The 20,536-nt window shown below is 42.2% G+C and overlaps 1 protein-coding gene across 3 annotated transcripts in view; it reads left to right on the top strand.

Moving 5' to 3' along the window:
- LOC139636817 (protein ELFN1-like) overlaps nt 1-20,347 on the top strand; it is a 120,644-nt gene extending 100,297 nt beyond the window's left edge. For 2 of the 3 annotated variants that reach the window (XM_071505169.1, XM_071505167.1), the window contains exons 4-8: nt 1,495-1,677; nt 9,124-9,887; nt 9,977-10,130; nt 11,102-11,268; nt 12,652-20,347. In XM_071505169.1, coding sequence (XP_071361270.1) covers nt 9,604-9,887; nt 9,977-10,130; nt 11,102-11,268; nt 12,652-14,746 — 2,700 coding nt within the window. In that variant the 5' untranslated portion in view covers nt 1,495-1,677; nt 9,124-9,603 and the 3' untranslated portion in view covers nt 14,747-20,347. The remainder of the gene's footprint in view (nt 1-1,494; nt 1,678-9,123; nt 9,888-9,976; nt 10,131-11,101; nt 11,269-12,651) is intronic. The other variant, XM_071505168.1, reaches the window with a different exon arrangement.
- Nucleotides 20,348-20,536: the final 189 nt, after the last annotated feature.

Here is a 20,536-nt window from a genome sequence, read left to right as displayed (position 1 = left end):
CTGCACTCAACGCTGATGCTGGACAGACACATAAAAGATTTGTGTGGGGGACTCAGCTGCCTGTGTGTTTTCGTCCTGGCAGGTGTGGAAAGCCACGTCTATTGGAAATGAGTGAGTAACAGTAATGTTACTGTGTGGATATTGGACTCCATTAGTTTTGCATGTATACAATGTGGGAGCCTGACAAATCCTTTTATGTCAGAGAGTGTGCATGTGTGGGTGTGTGTGTTTATTTGTCTGGGATCACACATAGCTTTCAGACATGTTTATCTTCAACATTAGTGTGTGTCCGAGAGTGTGTACGTGTGTGTACTTCGGAGTGTGAAATCCCATTAAGCGTGTTAAAACCCTCTTTGGCCTACTGCCTGCTCAGAGAGAGAGAGAGAGAGAGAGAGAGAGAGAGAGAGAGAGAGACTACACGTACACAGTTATCACACCTGTGTACATGTTTGTTTTTCTGTGCAGGCCTGTTTGTTTGTGTGTGTGTGTGTGTCTGTGTGTGTGTGTGTGTGTGTGTGTGTGTGTGACTTTGTGTATCAGCTTTTGGAGGATTGCTATGTCAGGTGATGGTGGTAATTTTCTGATGTACACTTCACAACACCAACACTGTGTCACACTTGACACAGGCTTTACCTGTTTCTGGATTCATGTATATGGAGTCGTCAAAGTGCCACAAACATGTGAACATACTAATTAGACTTTTTCAGTGTTTAATTACTCTCGGTGAATAAGTTCATACGTTTTATAAAGCAAAAAACTGATCAACTAAATTAGGTTAAATGATGCATTTAACAAAATGCCAATTCAGGAAAAAAATTAAATGTTATTTGAGATGCAATATAGAAGGGAAGTACATTAAAAAACAAAACAACATTAAAGTACTTTTTTTTCTGAAAGAAAAAACTTTACAGTGCCAAACTGTAAAGTATTGGTAAAGTATAAATTCATAATTCAAAAATCTAACAAGGATTTTTTTTTTTTAATTTAACTTTACTAATATTTTAATATATCTTTTAGATTTGATTTAGCAAAAAACATTAATTAAACACTGCAGTATAGCTGAGATTCAAAGCTCATTTTGACTATGGAAACAGTAGTTGACAAATCAATCTCACCTCCAGGTCCATATAGAAGCTGTTCTGGAAGCGTAGTATATAGAATTACTCTGGCACACACAAGCCTCCATACTTCCGGCCACATTGTAATGTTATTTTATCTTTGGTGACTTGATAATGAAAAGCAAGATTTACATCTCAGCCTGTTTGTCAGAGATAACGAAATAAAATCAAGGACTTATTCCCACTTGCTGTGATTTTCTTCTTTCTCTTTAATGTAGCTCTGAATCTTTCCACCTCTGCATGCCATTTTTTCTCCATCCCCGTTCTCCCTCTTCTTCTTTTCTCCTCTCTGAATACTAAACGCATTACGTAACCATACAATGCTTCGCCACAGAGGATCATCCACGGCTTCTCACATGTTCACTTCTCTCTGCAGGGGAGTGACAAGTGGAGCACCGCAGGGCCGATGGAGGAGATTTCTATCAGTCGTGCCTATTATTCTGGCATAACCCCCACACTGCAACGGCAGAGACGGAGATAGGCAGACAGGGATGCTCTGCCACTGACAAAGAGACAGAGACAGATGAGGAGATGCAAAAATTGTACCATGATGAGAAAAGTAAGAGCTTGTATCAATAGTATTGTTATTTTCCCCACTTTGACTCAGTTGCCCCTAAAACCCAGCAGCGAACGTCTCCCTCTCTGTCAGCACCACAGGCTGGGCAGCAGGAGCTGGGATATTTCTATAATAGAAATGTCCGTCACGCTCCGTGTTTCCATATCTCTTATAGAAACGTCCATCACGCTGAGTCTGGACGTCAGCTCAACCCCCAAACTCCCCCACCCCTTTGCTCCCACACCACCACCACTCCCTCCTCCCCCTCCTTTAAAGCCCCCAAGGCGGAGAAGACAGGGGGGAGAAAAGACATAGGCTTTCTTTCCCCTTCAGGGATGTGTGATGTTGTGTGATGTTGAGGCCTTATTTCCGTAAGTCAATCACTCTGATAAGAGGGGAGGGGTGAAGATGGGTGAGGCTGGGAGTCAAAACAAATTACATGTCTTTGAATCGTGTAGACGGAAGACAGACAGACACACACACACTCACTCTGCGTCTCCCGGTCATGAGAGATGTAGTTGTTCTTGCCTCGGAGCGAGCTGCGTTGTGATCTGACTCTCTTTCACTCCCGTACCTCTCCTCCTCTCTTCCTTCCTTTCCTCCTCACTTCGTTTTACTCTGTAATCTAATCTAATCCAGATGACTCACTCTCGATTGCACAAATCTCATGTGTCATTTGCGCCTTGTAAAGCGTGTGCGTGTTTGCGTGTGTGTGAGTACATGTACACCAGGAGACGAGTTGTTTGTAACTGCTGAGAGGAGACTGTGTGATATGGTTTGATGTGAAATCCCAAAACAGAGAAAAGATTAATTCTTCACGGGCTCGTCCACAGTTTGGCATCTCCACATCCTCAGGAATCAATGAGCTTCATAGTAAAAACACAGGCGAAGGGAATTCGGTATTCTTTATTGATTCAAATCTATATTCAAGCAGGTTACGCCTTATGAAAATGAGACCACACCAAGAAGGCAGCAGCATACTGTACATGAAGTTTTAGATCAATAACACAAAGAGGAGAAAGTTCTGGGGACAGATAGACAGATAGACTGAGAGACAGAGACCTAACATCCAAAAAAAAAAAAAAGCCAACTTATTCAGAGCGATGACAACTCCCATGGATTCATCTCGCACAGCTCCAACGAAGGCTTTGAACTCTGGCAGAGAAATGAGTTTCTGAATTTTCAAGCCTTTAAGCAGACAAATTTACACGATGAACCCAAAGCATCATAAAGACTGTCTAGCACATCTCTGTCAGGGCTTGAGGCAACAAAGGGAAAAACTGTACACTACTAACGTCCATATTTCTGTCACATAAATACCTAAATTATTTGGTTGCAATCCCAAAATAGTCATGCAAATCAACATACAGCATTAAGAGAAGCTGCGTGTGACAGCGTTTGTAGAACAGCAGGGGAGTGTCTCCAAAGTAATATTGAGAACTTTGCAGCGAGTAGCAAGAAAAAACATCCAAGTCGAGCATAAGGAAATGAAGTAAAATGATACTCTGGCTATTGTGCATCATTTCTCATTTTGACTGACATCTGTGGAACAGTGTTGCAAGGAGACATCGAGGCCTTGTATAATTTATGAACAATGATACAGAATGTTCACAGCCCCCACAGTGAGTAACCACATTGTGGAAAGACACAACAATAGTTAACAGTGATGACCTCAGTGCTCTGTATGTTATTATGGCTAGGTAAAAAAAAAAATTAAAAAAAAGTTTTCAGATCAATCAGGATTTTTATTTGAATGATCCAATATTGATTCTCAAAATCCCAAGACTGAGCTTTGAAGTTGTACCTCTTCAGTAAATAAGTCCATCTGTTGGCAGTGGTTTCAGTTTGTAAGTGATTCAGCTACTGCTACATTAAATTCTGCACAAAAAAGGTTATTTTAAGTTAAAAAGTAACGCAGACTTTCCAAAAAGTTTGTTGTCAGGGCTTTCTACTGGCAGAAGGGCTTTCTTCAGTTTGGTTAAGTTAAGGCAACAAAACTACTTGGTTATGTGGGCTGCACGATATGCAAAAAAAAGATATCGCAGTTATTTTGGTCGATATTGGGATTGCGATTTGAGTCACGATTCCAGTTGGAATGATTGGTTCATTTTCACCGAAAAAGATTTAAAATGATGACACCAAACAAGCATGTTCCCTTACCGTACATCTGGAGAATATGATTTGTCGGCCAGGGCATCTCCCCCGCACCCCAGCAACAATGTTGTGACACAATCTACATTTATCAAAAAAAAAAATTGCAGCTCCTGTAATTTTGATTATGCACTTGGCCATATTGCGATTGGAACTACATTTTGATTAATTGTGCAGCGCAATTGGTTAGGTTGAGTTTTGGTCAAAATAGGCCCTGTCACAAAGTTAATCACTGGTAGAAAGCCATGAAGGCAAACTTGTTATGCAGTTGCATTTTTGATGAACAATCATGGTGAGGCATCATTTCCTGGATGCCTCACAATAAAACCCAGCTGAAGGCTTTTCAAGTATAAAGCAGCAGTAGCAGGAACTGTTGGGGTTGCATCAGCTGGAATGTACTTCTGACAAAGTGTAAAGACATTGAACAGCAAACAGTGAGGCTGATTATCAGTGAGATAAAATCACGCTTCTCTTCTCGTGTTTGAAATCAGCAGGGGAATGGCAGACTCTGCTATTACCAATAAAAACTACTATGTAGAGAGGTAATTACTGAATATAGGTACAATGAGACAACATGGAGTTTGATTTCATTCAAACTAGGAAAAATAAGTTTAAACAGCATCATCGCTCACGTCTTCCTGTTTTTCCTTCACCTTCCTCATCATTTTTCTGTTGATGGCTCCATGCAGCTTTGTCACGTGCTGCTGTTTTTCACACTGGATTAGAATAGTAATAGAAGCACTGGCAGAGTGTGCAATGCCCCACTACCCACTGAGGCCGGGATCAGAGTGTGTGCATGTGTGCGTGTGTGTGTGTGTGTGTGTGTGTGTGTGTGTGTGCTTGTGTGTGCCTGGTTCTTTGTGCATGTATGTGCGTATATTGATGTGTGCCTGTTGAAATGGGATGTGTTTTTGTGTGTGTGTGTGTGTGTGTGTGTGTGTGTGCATGCATAGTTTTTATTTATGACAAGGTAGGAACAAAAATCTATTTCAGTGTTGAAGGATAACTCCTCATCATTAAATTAATAATAACATTTAATGCCCTGAGTTCATTGTTGAGATCTGGGAAGACAGCAGCAGGAAACCAGTTTGGAAGTTCATTCAAGTTTTAAAGAAAAAAGCAAAAGGTGAAATTATCACCCAGTCTGTCCATTATAAACATCACAATTTATAGGCCTTTATATTATAGGCCTTTCACGTGCTGTAATAACTGTAGCTAAGCACATGCATCATTTTCCTCTGCAATAAGGGGTTATTACCAACATTTCAGATGCACTGTCATTTTCAGATTTATCTACAAATAGGGTGGAGTAAATAATCTAAAGACTGAACAGTTTACTGGCTTGTTTACAACCTGTCCGGTCCTCTGTTTGCTCACGTTTGTTGCCCTGGTGAAGTTTATTGTAGCCATGTTGCTGTGATCTTAGATCTCGGCAATTACTATGGTGAGTGCAAGGTTGTCAGTGGAAAAAAAAAAAAGATTCAATTAGTAACAAACCAGAGTTTTTTAAAACACTTAGAATAATGATTAGACTCTAAGCCCTTGGGCTAAAGGTTGTGATATGTTGCAGCTATTTTTAAAGGCCTAGGCTTTTGAAATACACATTCTTTATATATATTCACTTTCTTCCTGAGAATTATAAGAGAAAATCACTCTCGTGTACATGAACTGCAAAACTTCAGTAAAGAGTCTGTTTAGCGAAAACACTGGAGCAGGGGAAACAGCTATATTCTAACTAATATGTCATATTTACAGTTGTTGGTTCATTTTTATACTGTCTAGCCATTCCTTTAAACAGAGATTCAGATTTTTTGACAGGAGGTGGTGTGAATTACTGACTTTTACTGACATCGATGCATGGACATCGGCTCAGTCTGTGCAGCCTTCAGACTTTTCAGCTGCTTGTCAGACAAATGAACAGCAGCATGTGAGGCCAGTTATGAGGAGAAAACATTTGAAACGAAACCTCATCAAATTAGAAAGTAGAGTGTGTAAGCTGCACAACCCTCTAATGTTGGTATTTTATTAAACCCCCCCCCCACACACACACACACACACACACACATGTCTAACCTTTGACCAGATGTAACTTAATCTGTGAAGTCTCAAACAAACAGGACTGAAAACGTAGCTTTCTTCTTGGCAAAAATGGAAATAGAGGCTTTAACCTTTGTCAACAGGAAGCAACGTCTTTATTGTAGTTTTTGAAGCTCGACTCTCCCCTCAGACCTCTCTGACTCATGCTGTAGATCTGTTTAGCTTTAGTGAATTCGTCTATGACACAGAGAGGACTGAGAGGAGAATCCAGCGTCACAAATACAATAAAGATGTTGTTTCCTGTTGTGGCAGCTTCAGCGCTGTGGGTTTAAAATATTTTTGCTAACCGGCCTAATTTGTTGCTATTCATTTCTCCGCGACAAGCCGCCGGCTCGCTGAGATTATGATAAATGAGTGTGTGTGAAGATTCTCAGTCATGTAGTTTTCCAGACATCTAGATTCATTAGGTCGACTGATGCCGGACTTTCTGTTTTTTGTCTTGTTAACAGCGAACTTGGCTGATTTCCACTGTGTGTGTAAGTGTGCTCCACAAAAGTGGGATGTTCTGCAGGAAAACTTACCATTGTGGTGCTGCTCAGAACCCTGTTGTTTGGCAGACTGTGTGAGAAAGGTGACACACTGCTGTGTGTGTGTGTGTGTGTGTATATCAGAGTACTGTCAGCAAGCCCAGCTTTTTTTTTCTTTTTTGTTTTGTCACACACATACTTTTCTCAGTAAATGTGTACATCTAGAGAGAGATATTGTGTGCCGCGGCCTTGGCACCATAAGCGTCACCCTCTCAGTAATGCAAGGTTAGAGTCCACCTCAGTCTTTCTCCATATGACTGTTTGTACCCTATAAATCTTTGAGTGTGACATGACTGGAAAGTGAGCAGGTCATGATGCTGAGTGCTGGAATATTCCACGTGGCTGTTTTCTGCAGCCCTGGCAGCGTCGTGTGTGTGTGTGTGTGTTTATACGAACAGAGAGTGCAACTGCAATCGGGGGAAGACGATGAATGATGCAAAGCGGAAAAGAGGTCGACAGACTCTTAACAGTTCTTTCTACGCGTATCACGTTAGTTACTACAAGTGTATTTACTACAAAAAGAGGTCAAGTGCAAGTCATAACTGCTACTGTATCTCCCCCTGCTCTCTGCTGGCCTGCACTCCTGTTCTGTCTTCTGGCCCTTCAGCTGACATCACTTACCTCGGTACAAAAAGAGGTCAGGCAGAAATGAGCCATCCCTGGATGTAAGCTAAACTGTTTGGTCCCCCCCGCACCTGCTCTGCATCCTCGCTACAGCCCCATGTTCTCCTTTCTCAACAGTTTGTTTACCCGCGCTTAACCCTTGGTCAGCAGAATGGACATTTCCTGTGCATATGTGTGTCTGTTTGTTTGTGTGTGTTGCTGGCAGCAGTTCCTCGCCTTTCTCTGGTGGCCTAACTGGGTAGTTTGTCTCATGCTATGTGGGAGGAAGTCTCACCATCAATTATAGATTGTGCTGACTGGCTGGAAGAGCCTCTGCATGTGTGCACACAGCCACAAACACTCACGTATGCCACGGTACATTTGTGATGTTGACATAAAGAGCTGAGAGGAAAGTGGAACTTTTGGGTTTTGTTAGAGCAGAAAGAAAACTTGTTTCAGAATCCCACTGATATTTGCAGCAAATGAACCAAACAAGGAGTATGATTCTGATCCTTTTTACTCTTAAATGTGATGAATGTAGGGTGAGTAATATGCCGTGATTATTGATCATCTATACTAATACTTTACCAAATATTAAGCAGAGAGAAGATTATATATATACTGCAAAGTATTTTACATTTTATGTTGTTCAGATATACAGTGTAATGACTGTGGATATCTCTGCTCTCAATCCAACACTATCACCAGACAGGAACACTGATATTGGCAGAGATTCTGACAATAACAATGTTTTGTTTTTTATATTAAATCCTAACATCATTTACAATTCTCACAATATCTGCATATGGCATCTATGGCATGGATACAATTAGGGGAAATGGTTATGGAAAATAACATTATGGAATGGCTCAGGTTGGACAAGAAAGACGCTGTTTTGTTTTTTGTTTTGGTTTGTTTTTTTGGCATCAATCTCATATTGATACTCAAATGAAGATTTGGTGTTGGTAGTATTGGGTATTAAAGTTTTTTTGAAAGCAAACTAATTAATTCATGTTAAAATTATGATTGTATGAAATCTTTTTTTTTTTTCTTCATTGAGAGATGACACAGAGTTGCAGAAGCTAGTACAACAGTGGCTGTCCAGGATGTGACATCAGAGAAGCTGTGTCCCATTCTCAAGAGGCATTGCTTTCATTTACCCTCTGTCTCAGATTAGAGGTGACACATCAGCACCTCTTCGCCTCGCTATTCATCTGTAATCAATAAGGAGGGAACAGCAGCCAAGAGATGTTTGTGAGGAAGGCCGGACCTTTGGCTCCTTCCCACTCCTTCTCCTTCACCTCCGTGACATCACATCCTGTTTGTTGCTCTCACAGCGGAGGAAAAGGCTCTCAAAGAGAAGAGAGAGCCGCTATTCTAGAAAATTCCCCAGACAGAGAACCACTCTGCATCCCTCTCTCTTCCCAGCCTCCTTTTTTTCCCACAGAATCACTGCCTCTTTCTCTCCCTGCCGCCTCATCCCACCCTCTGCTCCCATCTCTCTCCCCTCCCCCCAAAACATCTTTGCTCGCTGCTCTCTTGCGCCCACTTTTTCCTCCTCTTCACCACTCCACAGCACTTTGCGAGCCTCTTTCATTTCCCCGCATCTCTCCGTCTCCACTGCTCCATCAGACATCAGCTGTTTTTCTCAGGAAGTGTTTTATTTAGAGCAGATTAATTAATTAGATACAGTATCAGAGCCGTGGCCATTCTTAGCCCAGGCCTATCAAGGCCTCAAGGCTAATGGTGTGGCAGAAAATATGTGTGTGTGTGTGTGTGCGTGTGTGTGTGTACGGCAATAAGCTGTGTGTATTATAAAGATTTGCAGGTGCTTGTTGTGTACTGCACCAATGTGTGCACTAATTGGACGTGTCAAGAAGGAAATGTGTGTGCGCGCATGCATAAATTTGCATGAGTGTGTGGGTGTGTGCATGCCAGGCTTTTGTATATGAAGAAACAACTAAGGAAGGCTGGTAACAACAGGGTTGTGTTTGTTGGTATCTCACCAAACCACTGTGTTTCATTAGCAAGTCTTTTCTAACACCCTCCTCCCGTCTCTCTTTGCCTCCAGGGACGAGTTCTCACACCAAGTGCAGACCAGTGAGCAATGAGGAGGAAAGAAAAGAGGTGCTTGTCCAATCAGAGGTGCAGATGGCCACAGAGGACATGAGTACCAGCCAATCTGGCACCAGGATGACTTCCACTTGCCAATTAATACATAACAACTCAAATGTGACCCCCTAATTAAACAATTGATACAGTTTACCTAGACACACATACTGCCAATGAAGTGATACAACCCATTCCTGCACTCATTTCTACTTTGATAAATCCTTCATTTCTAATAAGAGTTTAACAGTTTTAGTTTACGCTACCAGAACAGCTGAGGAGAAACAGGAACATCTATCATGCTTTGACCACACCAGAAGCAGGACAGGCACAAATCTGAAGTAAAAAGGCAACACCACGTCACCATACACTGAGATATTACCATACAAACCAAGCCCTTATTCCCTGTCAAATGGCGGCAGCCTGCATGAATAAATGTTAGATGGCAAGCATCTCTGCACGGCTTTCTCCAATGGATATTGCAACGACATCCCGAATGGCCCAGAGGACGGGACGGCAGAGACAAAACGTGACTGGATGCTCTTCATCGGCGGTCCTGTCCGGAGCCAGCTCCTTCCTCTGTTGGCTCACCCTACTGTCAATAATGCGGTTGCCAATGGTTACAGCCGACTGTTGGCTTATCGAGGGGGAGAAGGGCTTTGTGTGGCTGGCTATCTGCAGTATGAACCAGCCGCCTTACGAGGCTATCCCCTCCCACATTAACAGGTAAGAGAACTTGCACTGAGAGTGAGTTTTCTCTACAATATTTGTGCCTCTTTGCTGAATATCGACAGCCTTTACACCTCTCTCTACAGCACCATTGTGGATCTGAGGCTGAATGAGAACAAGATACGGTCGGTCCATTACTCTTCGCTCAGTCGCTTTGGCAACCTCACCTATCTGAACCTCACCAAGAACGATATCAGCTACGTGGAAGACGGGGCTTTCTCAGCACAATTCAACCTGCAGGTGTGTGATGATAAATGTACATTCATACAGTTGGGCAGACATATTTGCATCCATACAAATACATGTCCATGGACGCACATGTTCATGCACATAAACACGACAGAGGAATGTAGCTACACTAAGTACTGTCTGTCAGTACAATGTTGAAGTGCTTGGGTACATTAAGCTTATTTTAAACTCCTCTACTTCACTACATTTCATTGGGAAATATTTTCCTTTTTACTCAACTGCATTTATTATAACAATGTAGCTAAATACAAAAACATTGATCAGAATAAAATACAATGAATTCTGACATGTCAAAATCCATACATAATAACATCCTACATAATTAACGCTGGGGATAAAACCTCAATAACTTCCTGGTACAGACCAAAGTGTAGCTGCAAAAATGCCAGGTCAGATTTTCTTATTTACTTTATCAATTGTATTTACTTATTCTTATTCTATATTTTTAAGTGAGGTATTAAAAAAAAGTGAGTGTATTTTGCAGATAATACTTCTACACTCTACCACAAGTAAATTGTGAATGAAGGACTTCCGATTGTTATCAAAGGGAGTGTTTTTTTTACACTGTGGTGCTGCTATAGTTGAGTAAAGATCTAAATTTGTCCACCACTACACACACAGATGGACACAGTCACACAAGAAAGACAACACCTGCTCATTACGGCTTCCAGAAACATTCAGGCAAAAGTGCTTGGCCAAACTTAGCTGAGCGCAGCCATAATGAACTGGCATGCTCACACATGTACCCCAGCTGCTGGAGCTGAGCCAGGAGGTAAAATGTGAACGAGACAGATCTGAGTAAATTCAGAACAGCACAGAGGCTTAGATCAGCATGTGAAACAAGAATTGTACTGAACCGTCGTCTGTTTGTTCTGTATGTTTTCCAGCTTGTAGTGAGTGATGCCTGGCGCCGACCAGCTCTTCAAAGATTAGAATAATCCCACTTGTCTTTGTCTCCCCAGGTTCTCCAGATGGGCTTTAACAAATTGAGGAACCTGACAGAGGGGATGCTGCGAGGCCTGGGCAAGCTGCAGTATCTCTACCTGCAAGCCAACCTCATCGAGACTGTTACACCCAACACCTTCTGGGAATGTCCCAACATAGAGAATATTGATCTCTCCATGAACAGGTAAATAGGTGAAATGAAAAAGAAAGAACAAAAAGTAAAATAATTAGCTGATTAAATAGAAAATTAATTCACCGCAATTTGAAGTCAATTATAAAAAAAATCTGAATAAATGGATACATTGGATTTGCTGCTTTTCTTTTTTTTTTTAATCACAGAAATTTTAATTTATTTGGGTTTTTAAACTGTTATCTGGACAAAATAATCAATCTGAAAATGCTCCTTCAGCCTCTGGCAAATTTTAATTAACTTTTTAAAAAGTTTTATAAATGAGACAATTGAACAATGAATTGAATATAATCATTGCAGCACTAACCTGTACCTCTATTTGTTGTTAAGAGTGAGATGATATTAAAATGGGAATACAACATAAAAACTGAACAAAAAAAGGCCACTCACAATCTGACTCATCTTCCTGGGGTCATGATGCAAACAGCTGCGCTGGAGTTACATAAGAGAATACATATTTCTTCAACACACCCAAAATATTAATGTTAAATATCAGGCCGAAAAATCAAAGATCAAGGGCTGCTTTCTAAATTCACCAATTTGCTGTTGTGTTGGGCAAACGTACAGGGGAGAAAACGGACTGCAGGAGATGCAGAGACACTGACAGTATTCTCAGTAGATCATGATGCAATGCTGCAACAAGCCATGGTTTGAATTAAAGTTGAGATCCCTACTTTTTCTCAGTGGGAATAACGGCCTGGTTCTTACTATTGGTTGCGTAATTGGTATTGATCACATCACCCGAATGCAACAGCCAAACTGTTCTTTGAGACTTGCCGAAAAGTAATTTGGGAGATGTTTAAGACCTTAAACTGAGGTCTACAGGAGGACTGAGGAACAAATGCATTTGAAGGGGGAAGTGCACTGACTTCACACACCAAAGTCTATTTGCAGGTCTTTGGTAGTACTACTGCATATGTGGGTAAAAAAAAGGTTGTGTAAAGCCTTTTGTGGCTCCCGAGGGAGCTGCCTGAAAAGTTGCCTAAGTGATGTCATCAGAGTCTGCGTCAAGGATGAAGAGTAGCACTTTGAGAATTTAAAAAAAATCTGGGGGTGTGGATTTAGAGAGAAGCGATTTCATCTCTGCTCAAGGCTATAATAGCCGGTGTTAGCATTAACACACCTGAATCTCTGACTTGAACTGTTGGCGAACAAGCTGCATTGTGGGTAATGCAGGTTTTTTGACAAGAACGAAGAATGTGTGGGTTTGAGAAGAGGGTTTTTAAATTGTGAACAAGTCTGACGATGTTGACATGAAATTCAAAATTGATGGAGAACTGTTTGACATGACAGATGATTGTGTATTAAAATATGTGAGTGTATCTGAAAGTGCAATTTCCTTTTAAATCTACGATTTTCCCTTTGTGTCTTCCTCAGGATCCAGGTGTTGGATGGCAGCTTGTTCTCTGGACTCTCTAAGCTGACGACCTGTGAACTTTACACCAACCCCTTCAACTGTTCTTGTGAGCTTCTGGGTTTCCTGCACTGGCTCGCAGCCTTCCCCAACAGGACCAGTGAGAGGATGGTGTGCGACTCCCCCGTCGGATTCTCTGGCTTCAACCTCCTGAGCCAGAACCCCCGGATGCCGACCCAACGCACCGCTCTGCACGTGCTCAGCATTGTGTGCACAGACGACGGCAGTAGCGTGACACCTTTCCATGTCATCAGCGCGGCCGATTCCACCACCATGTCCCCAGACTCCGCCTCTCCCTGCGGATTGGATGACTGTGCTTCTGGGACACCTCCTGATGAGGTAATCAGCTTGAGTCCCATTTTCTCTGACACCAGTCCGCTCATGATGCTGAAGCAGGTGCTACATTCAAGCGCTGTGATAACAGTTCAGATCCCTCATCCGTACAGGAAAATGTACATCCTGGTGCTTTATAACAACAGCTTTTTCACCGATATCCAGAATCTGAAAAGTCAAAGAGAAGATATTGAGCTCAAGAACTTAAAACCTAACACTGACTACACATACTGTGTGGCTTCAATACGAAACTCCCTGCGCTTCAACCACACCTGTCTCACTATCTCCACTGGCCGCCGGGCGGGGGCTGAGAGGATAGCCAACCAGTCATCAGCCACTCACTACATCATGACTATTTTGGGCTGCTTGTTTGGCATGCTGCTCTTCCTTGGCCTCGTCGTCCACTGCCTGAGGAAGAGGAGGATCATGGAGGAGAAGGAGAGGAAGATGAGCAGGATCCAGAGGACTCTGATAGAGCTCAAGTACGGTGGAGAAGGTGACATAGAGGGAGGGAGCGGAGGAACTGTTTCCCAGAAGCTTGCTGGTGGGGACAGTCTATCCAGAATGCCCTACCTGCCTCAGGGTGGTGAGATTGATCCATACAAGCTGCAGGAGGTGATAGAAACACCCGCCCACAAGCCTGCTAAACTTAACTACATGGAGGTCAGAGGCTCCGGAATAGAAAGGGAGAGAGAGCGGGAGAGAGAGAGGGAGATGTCACCACAAGCAAATCCCCAGGGCTCTGTAGCAGAGATCTCCACGATTGCGAAAGAAGTTGATAAAGTGAACCAGATCATCAACAACTGTATAGATGCTCTCAAATCTGAGTCGACCTCCTTTCAACAGGGGATCAAATCCCCCTCTTCTGCAGGCGGAGGAGCTGTTTCTACTGCAGAGCCACAGCTGGTGCTTCTCTCAGAGCAAGGAGAGCGAGGAGAGAGGGGTGGTGAGTTCCTCTCCCCGGTGTATAAAGGAGGGAGAGGAGGGAGAGAAGAGAGGGGGAGAAGCTACCATCATTCTTTGCAGCGACACCACAGCATGGAGGCTCCTCCAACTTCCAAAAGGCCCAGCACCTCCTCTTCTCCCGGCTCTGCCCGCAGCCCACGCTCCTTCCGCTCAGAGGGAGGTTACCATTCGTCAGAAACCCGCTACATCGAGAGGACCTCACCCGGAGAGAGAGGGGAGAGGGGAGGCGGGGGAGGCGAGGCCATCCGTACAGTCACCCCGGCAGCAGCTATCTTAAGAGCAGAAGCCCAGAGAATCCGCCAGTACAATGAGCACCGACACTCCTATCCCGGCTCCCAGCAGCACCTTCAGGAGCTGCAGCACCACCCTCAGATTTTGCAGGAGCTCCACCACCACCCAGGGGGCCGTAAGCCCTCCGTGTTAGACCCCCTCACCCTCAGCAGGCAGGCCAAGCAGCGAGAGCTGGCCTACTCCCAGCTCTCGCCTCACTACCCGCTCTCCCCCCAGTACCACAACCTCAGCTACTGCTCCAGCCCCGAGGAAGATGAGGAGGAGGAAGGGCTCCTGTGCACCCCGACCCTGGGCTTGTGGGAGAGGTTCAAACTGCACCGTAAGAGGCACCGGCAGGCGTCCATGGAGGACGAAGGCTATGTGGCAGCCGGACATGCTCTGAGGCGAAAGGTTCAGTTTGCCAAGGATGAGGATCTTCACGACATACTGGACTACTGGAAGGGCGTGTCCGCCCAGCAGAAGGCCTGAACCCACACCCGGAGACCCCAAACACTTTGAAGATGGAAAAATAGCACTGCACCCATAACATATTGATGCAGACACACAGACTGATACGAAAAAAAGACCTGTAAATACACACAAACACACACAACTTCCAGGATCTACAGAATCAAATTGCACACACAACACTGGCTCACACTTTACACACACTAAGCCTTTTCTTCTGAGAACATAAAGGAGGACCAAACTAATATATTATATTGAATCATAACTTATAGAGAGACTGAGTTACTTTTTGTAATGTGATGAAAATTATAGCTCAGACTGATGTAGCTATTTGTACTAAGTTTTGAATGAAGAGAGGAAAAAAAAGTGTCAACACTAAGAACAGAAACCTTAAATGTTGCCGGGCAACCCGTCCTGAACAGCCCGGCTACGCTTTTGATCTGCCTTGAGACTGACATTCATCAATCCTGACCACGGCAGACTGACCTCGCCAGTTCTTATAACGTCTATGGATCGATCAAGATACTTAGCGTCGCCGGGGGGGTTGTTTTTGCATCGCGTCCTGCGATACAGCTGCGAGAGCAGGCATCTTGAAAGATTTACCGCGATCTGGGAGATTTTAAACATCCAGACGAAGAAATTCTGGATGGGTCGCCGGGCAACAGAAATATCCAACTGTGCTGAGAATTAGTAGGTAGCTCTCACCAGAGAGTGAGTATAATGTGCCAAATCAACCAAGGGGATAGTAGAGCCCTACTGTGTACCAACGTCTCCTCGCCACTGTTTTTATATACAGAATTTAAAAAACCTAGAATGATATGTTGTTATTACTATTAATTATTCTTATTATCATTACTGGTCTTCTTATTATTCCTATGATCCTCATCATTAATACTCTATTATTTGAATATGGCATGGCTCTGTCGTGTGACTGTGTTTTGACTGTTTTCGACCTCTCAGCTGAGAGGTGCACACCAACAGAGACAAACAGTACGATGGACGAGACATTTGAGTTCTTCTTTTCTACCAAGAGGAATGTGCTCTCCGCTGAGCCAAAAGCGAACCCGTCATTTCTCTTGGAGAACCCTCGCTTACACCCGCTCCTCATCCTCCTAAAGAGGGAACGCTGTACAGATGAGAGAGATGAAGTTCTATATTTGCAACAGAGGTGACTGTTTTGTTTGTACAACATGGTTTTGAAATCTTTCAGACTTTTCAGAAACCAGAATCCCAAGTTAGTTACCTACCTGCTCACTTACAATGGTACGTTTTTGATTTTGAAAATCGAACTAAAAATTCTAATCTTCAAATGAATGTCTTCAATTCCCACAGGGGAAACATATCTGCACTGTTCAAAATCAAAAAACGACTCTTAGGAAAAGACCTAAAACTCTCAGCTTCCTTCCCGATACACTGTAGCTCCACTGTGTTTTATCAACAATTCATTTTTTTCTTCCCCCCACCCCACCCCACCCCCTCTTTTCCCATCTCCCCAGTTTTTACTTTTTACGTTTTGGATTCCTCTGGTTCCACTGTGGTGCCATTGTGCCAACTTGATAAATCACAAAGAAGTATTTGAAATGATTTTAAATACTACTATTTACAGACCTCCTGCTCCTTTACATCGATACACATCAGTTTGCCAAACAGATCAAACAATTTGCACAAAACGATCCACCACCATTGGCTCACTGCTCCCCTTCTATCCTCCAATCATTTCTAAGACCAAAGTACTGTGGTAGTAAATTGACCCTTATATATAAAACCCCTGACCTGGCCCCCGACTATTTACCCCACCATCACCCTTACAGTTGCTACTTTAGCACATGCATACACACACATCCAAGTGTACTCATGAACACACAACTCCAACCACACACAGATGAATGTATTCTCTGAGAAATTAATACTGTTTAGCAGCTGGTTTTTCTGTTTCTGATGTATGAGCTGTATTCAAACAGTGTCTTCATCTGTCTGGCAGAAAACTTTCATCAGATGGCCACTTGTGTTTCAGCATTGGAGATAATTAATGGCATTTTTGGCTTACTAAAAAAAAAACAACACAAACAAAAAAGAAATCTGACCAAATTACTTTGCCTGACAAGGGCAGATTCTCATGGACAACTTTCCTCACACCAGTTTCTGTCACCAACTGAACCAAATGTTGTCTGTCGGCTATTGAAGTAATAGAAATGGGGTTCTGCCTTATCAAAGGTTTTCAAACTGAAACAGCTCTTGGTATAAGAAGTCTTATAGTAATGTGATTAGTATCACTTGTGCGGTGAAAAAAAAAAAAAAAGACTACATGTATATCTGCAATATCTGCAGGATCTAAATACTGGAGGCTGGAAAGAGGAGGAAAATGTGATAACAAAAATACTGCTGTTTATTCTATAGAGAACTGTGCTACAACAACTCATTTAAGAAGACCGTGAGCGAGGGATGGAGTCAAGAACATTTCAATTCAGCGGATTTTGAATTTAACAAGCTCGTAGTATTCAGAGTACTGACAAATAATTCGTAATTACAAATGCTTGACTGACGGAATCGCTCCCACTTCGCTTTCTGAATTGAAACCGAATTGACTCCAACCTAGAGACAACACCGAAACTACACAATAGAACCAACAGAGCTGAAAAAACAATGACAAGTTTATTGTTGAATGGAAACACTGTATAAAATATGTTTTCTCTGCTATAATGAGTTCAGAATGCTCAAGTCATTAAAGCCAAGTTAAAGCCATAATCGTGGGTTAGTGAAATCACCACAGCTGTTTGTAGCACTGAAAAAGCACATTGAAATGTGTGGTTAAAAAGAAAAAAAAGGCAGATTTTTTTTTCTCCCCTCTTACTGCAGCACCTACAACATGGTTCCTCTGCTTCTGCAGCAAACAGCTCTGATCCAAAAGGAAACTGATGAGCCGCGGTTGTTTCTGCATCACACGTCCCAGATTGTGGCTTTAACTAAACAACAGCCTTAAAACATTTCATTTTCTTTAATCTTTTTAACTTTAGCATTGCTTTGAAAAATCAAAAAAATGTCCTTGTTTCTTAACTTATACTTTCCTGACTGCAATTTTGTAATTGCTTGATTCTTAAGCCTCACTTGAGCATTCTCTGAGTATCAGTAATATCAATGTAGCGATGTAACTACTGTTTTTCGTTTCTTTTTTTTTCTGTTCTGTGTATGAACAATAATGGCCTGAATTTATCATGTTTCAAAGAATAGCAGAGCTCGTCTAGAATCAGACGGCCGAGGCGTCCAGTTGACAGTGACCCCACCAGCGCTGCTCCTCTTTAAAGCGTGATGAAGAGAAACTGTGTTTTTGAAATAACAATGCCTAGAAAGTGGAAACAAATAGAGGTCCTTCTGAAAACAGACAGAAACGACAATGGAGCATGCTGGAGGAAATCCTCAGTAGAAGCTTGTGTTACATTCTTCTGGTGAATGACTCAGGAGTGAGAAAAAGAGAGAGAGAGAGAGAGAGAGAGAGAGAGAGAGAGAGAGAGAGAGAGAGAGAGAGAGAGAGAGAGAGAGAGAGAGAGAGAGAACGCTCTGCCATAGGATTTCTCAGAGGCTTTCTTTATTTTCTTGTCAAAAAATTTAAATGAGCACAATAAAATAGCCTTTCTTTCACTGTCTCCTTTCCTGGAGAAAACATGTGTATGCCGGACGTTTGAAACACACTCAGGACCTTCATTTCACATCTCAAAGATGGCTGATTACTTTTGCTTGAGTAAATTGTGGATGTGTTACAAGAACTGGATCACGGACTCAAACACAGCACCCGGTCATTTTAATGTAAACTGGTTGCCTGGCACATGAGCCAAACATGAATATATAATATATCCAATATAAACCCTCCATGAATTAAAACTTCAGAGTAGAAAGAGTAAATTTCAGTCTTGTTTGCAGGTGGAAGTGTCCTGTCAACAGTTTTTCGGACGTCTCTTTTATAATGGTGGGGAAATTGCTCTTTGGACCGCAGAGTGGTCACAGAGACAAACTCTGTGATGCCGCCGTAACCAGCTCTCTTAATACATCCATGGAGTAAATGCCTAAAGGGTCAGTTTACCCAAATCATGAAGAAACACATTTTCTTACTTAGTTCCAGTGGTCTGCCTCTGAGATCTCTGACTCCACCTCAATACAGCAGAGGGGAACTATCTTTCATTTGGGGTTCTCACAGCGTTGAAAAAGTACATTAAAAAAATTCAAGAGAAACGTCTGTAACACTTCTGTAACACTGTCCCAGTTACTCCGCACAGTCCAGAGCACACTTCCAACCATGTTGCCAAACAAATAAGGTCATGACGTGCAGGGTTCATTCACCTGAGAGTCAGCTGACCGATGTTAACAAAATAACATATTTTTTCACGCAGCCTTAAGTGGCATCCTGCCATGCTGATAGTTTTGGTTTTATTTGTTCAGGCTTTGAGATGTATGTCTCTCGGCCTTCTGCTTCCTCCCCATTACAATGAACTTGAATGGTGTTATGTATTTGGTACCTACAGCATTGAAAAATTACATTTAAACAGGACTATGAGTCTACAGCCATGCTACCAGCTCTGTGAGGCTGTACTTTGGCAAGTTAGCTAGATGCTAACGTCAACATTCTCACAATGACAATATCTGATGTTTAGTATAATGTTTACTCTGTTTACCAGCTTAGTTTAGCATGTTAGCATTCCAACAATTGCTAATTAGCGCTAAACACAAAATGCAGCTGAGGCTGATGGGATTGTCATAAGTTTTGCAGGTAGATGGTCATAAACTGAAGTATTGGACAAACTGAAACTTCGACCAGATGATGGCGCAAGAAGATAAAATTTAGTTATTACCATTATATCTTGAGGGTTCAGGCAATCACCAAAGTCATTAGGAAACTGGGAAACATGACAAAAAAAAGTTTTGCATCCACCATATATTTTAATATATAAGTGAAAATGTTGACTTGATGGTCAGAGAATCAACATGGTCGGTTGGATTTATCCTCAGGGAACAGATTTGATGGCAATCCATCCAGTGGTTGCTGGGATATTTCAACCAGGACCTAAGTGGTGGCCTGACCAAAAAACTGACTAAAAATTCAGCAGCAATGTGTCTGCCAAGAGACAATGTTACTCTTGAATAATCACCTTTAATATGGCTACAATTAAACAATAAAAATAACTCCATAATTAATTGCATCAGACTGGAGGCAGAGATCTCAGAGATCAATATCTCCAATCCTAAACCAATTAAACCGAAACTGTCTGAATGGAGACGTAAGTGAGAAAATTTGTTGTTTTTTTTTATTTGGGTGACGCAGCTCTTTAAGATGGTTGCTGAGACGCTGACAGACTTACAAAAGTTAGTTTGTACTTAAGCAGTGTCCTGATATCTGATACTGTATGTTGTTTAACTCTGTGGTTGCACACAGTCCTACAGACTTCAGTATTTCTTACTACTACATATTACTTGTAGCTAATTTGTAGTTTTATAACATCACACATAACATGAAGACATTATTCATAATTCAGAGTGAAAAATCCATGACTGACTGATATTTGTGATCCGTTTTTTTGGCTTGTAGTTAAATATAATCCTGTTAAATAAATTGCATAACTCATGAAAAAAATATATTTTTGGCAAACATAAGCACTTTTTATGTCTCAGTCAAAACTAAATCTGAGTAAATGTGGGCCGAATTTGCTTTCAGAAAATTTGGATGAACATGGATACTGACAAAAACAAGACACCCTCAGTCAAAATCCTGCTTCAAGAAAGACTTCAAACAAGGGGAAAAAAGAGGTAATGCCATGTTGGATT

Source organism: Trachinotus anak, unplaced genomic scaffold, assembly GCF_046630095.1.
Source record: "Trachinotus anak isolate AG129_WGS33_773 ecotype Australia unplaced genomic scaffold, CSIRO_AGI_Tana_v1 ptg000019l, whole genome shotgun sequence".
NCBI classification, from domain to species: domain Eukaryota; kingdom Metazoa; phylum Chordata; class Actinopteri; order Carangiformes; family Carangidae; genus Trachinotus; species Trachinotus anak.
Note: the sequence above shows the minus strand (reverse complement) of the source record. Positions and strands in the feature narration are given on the sequence as shown.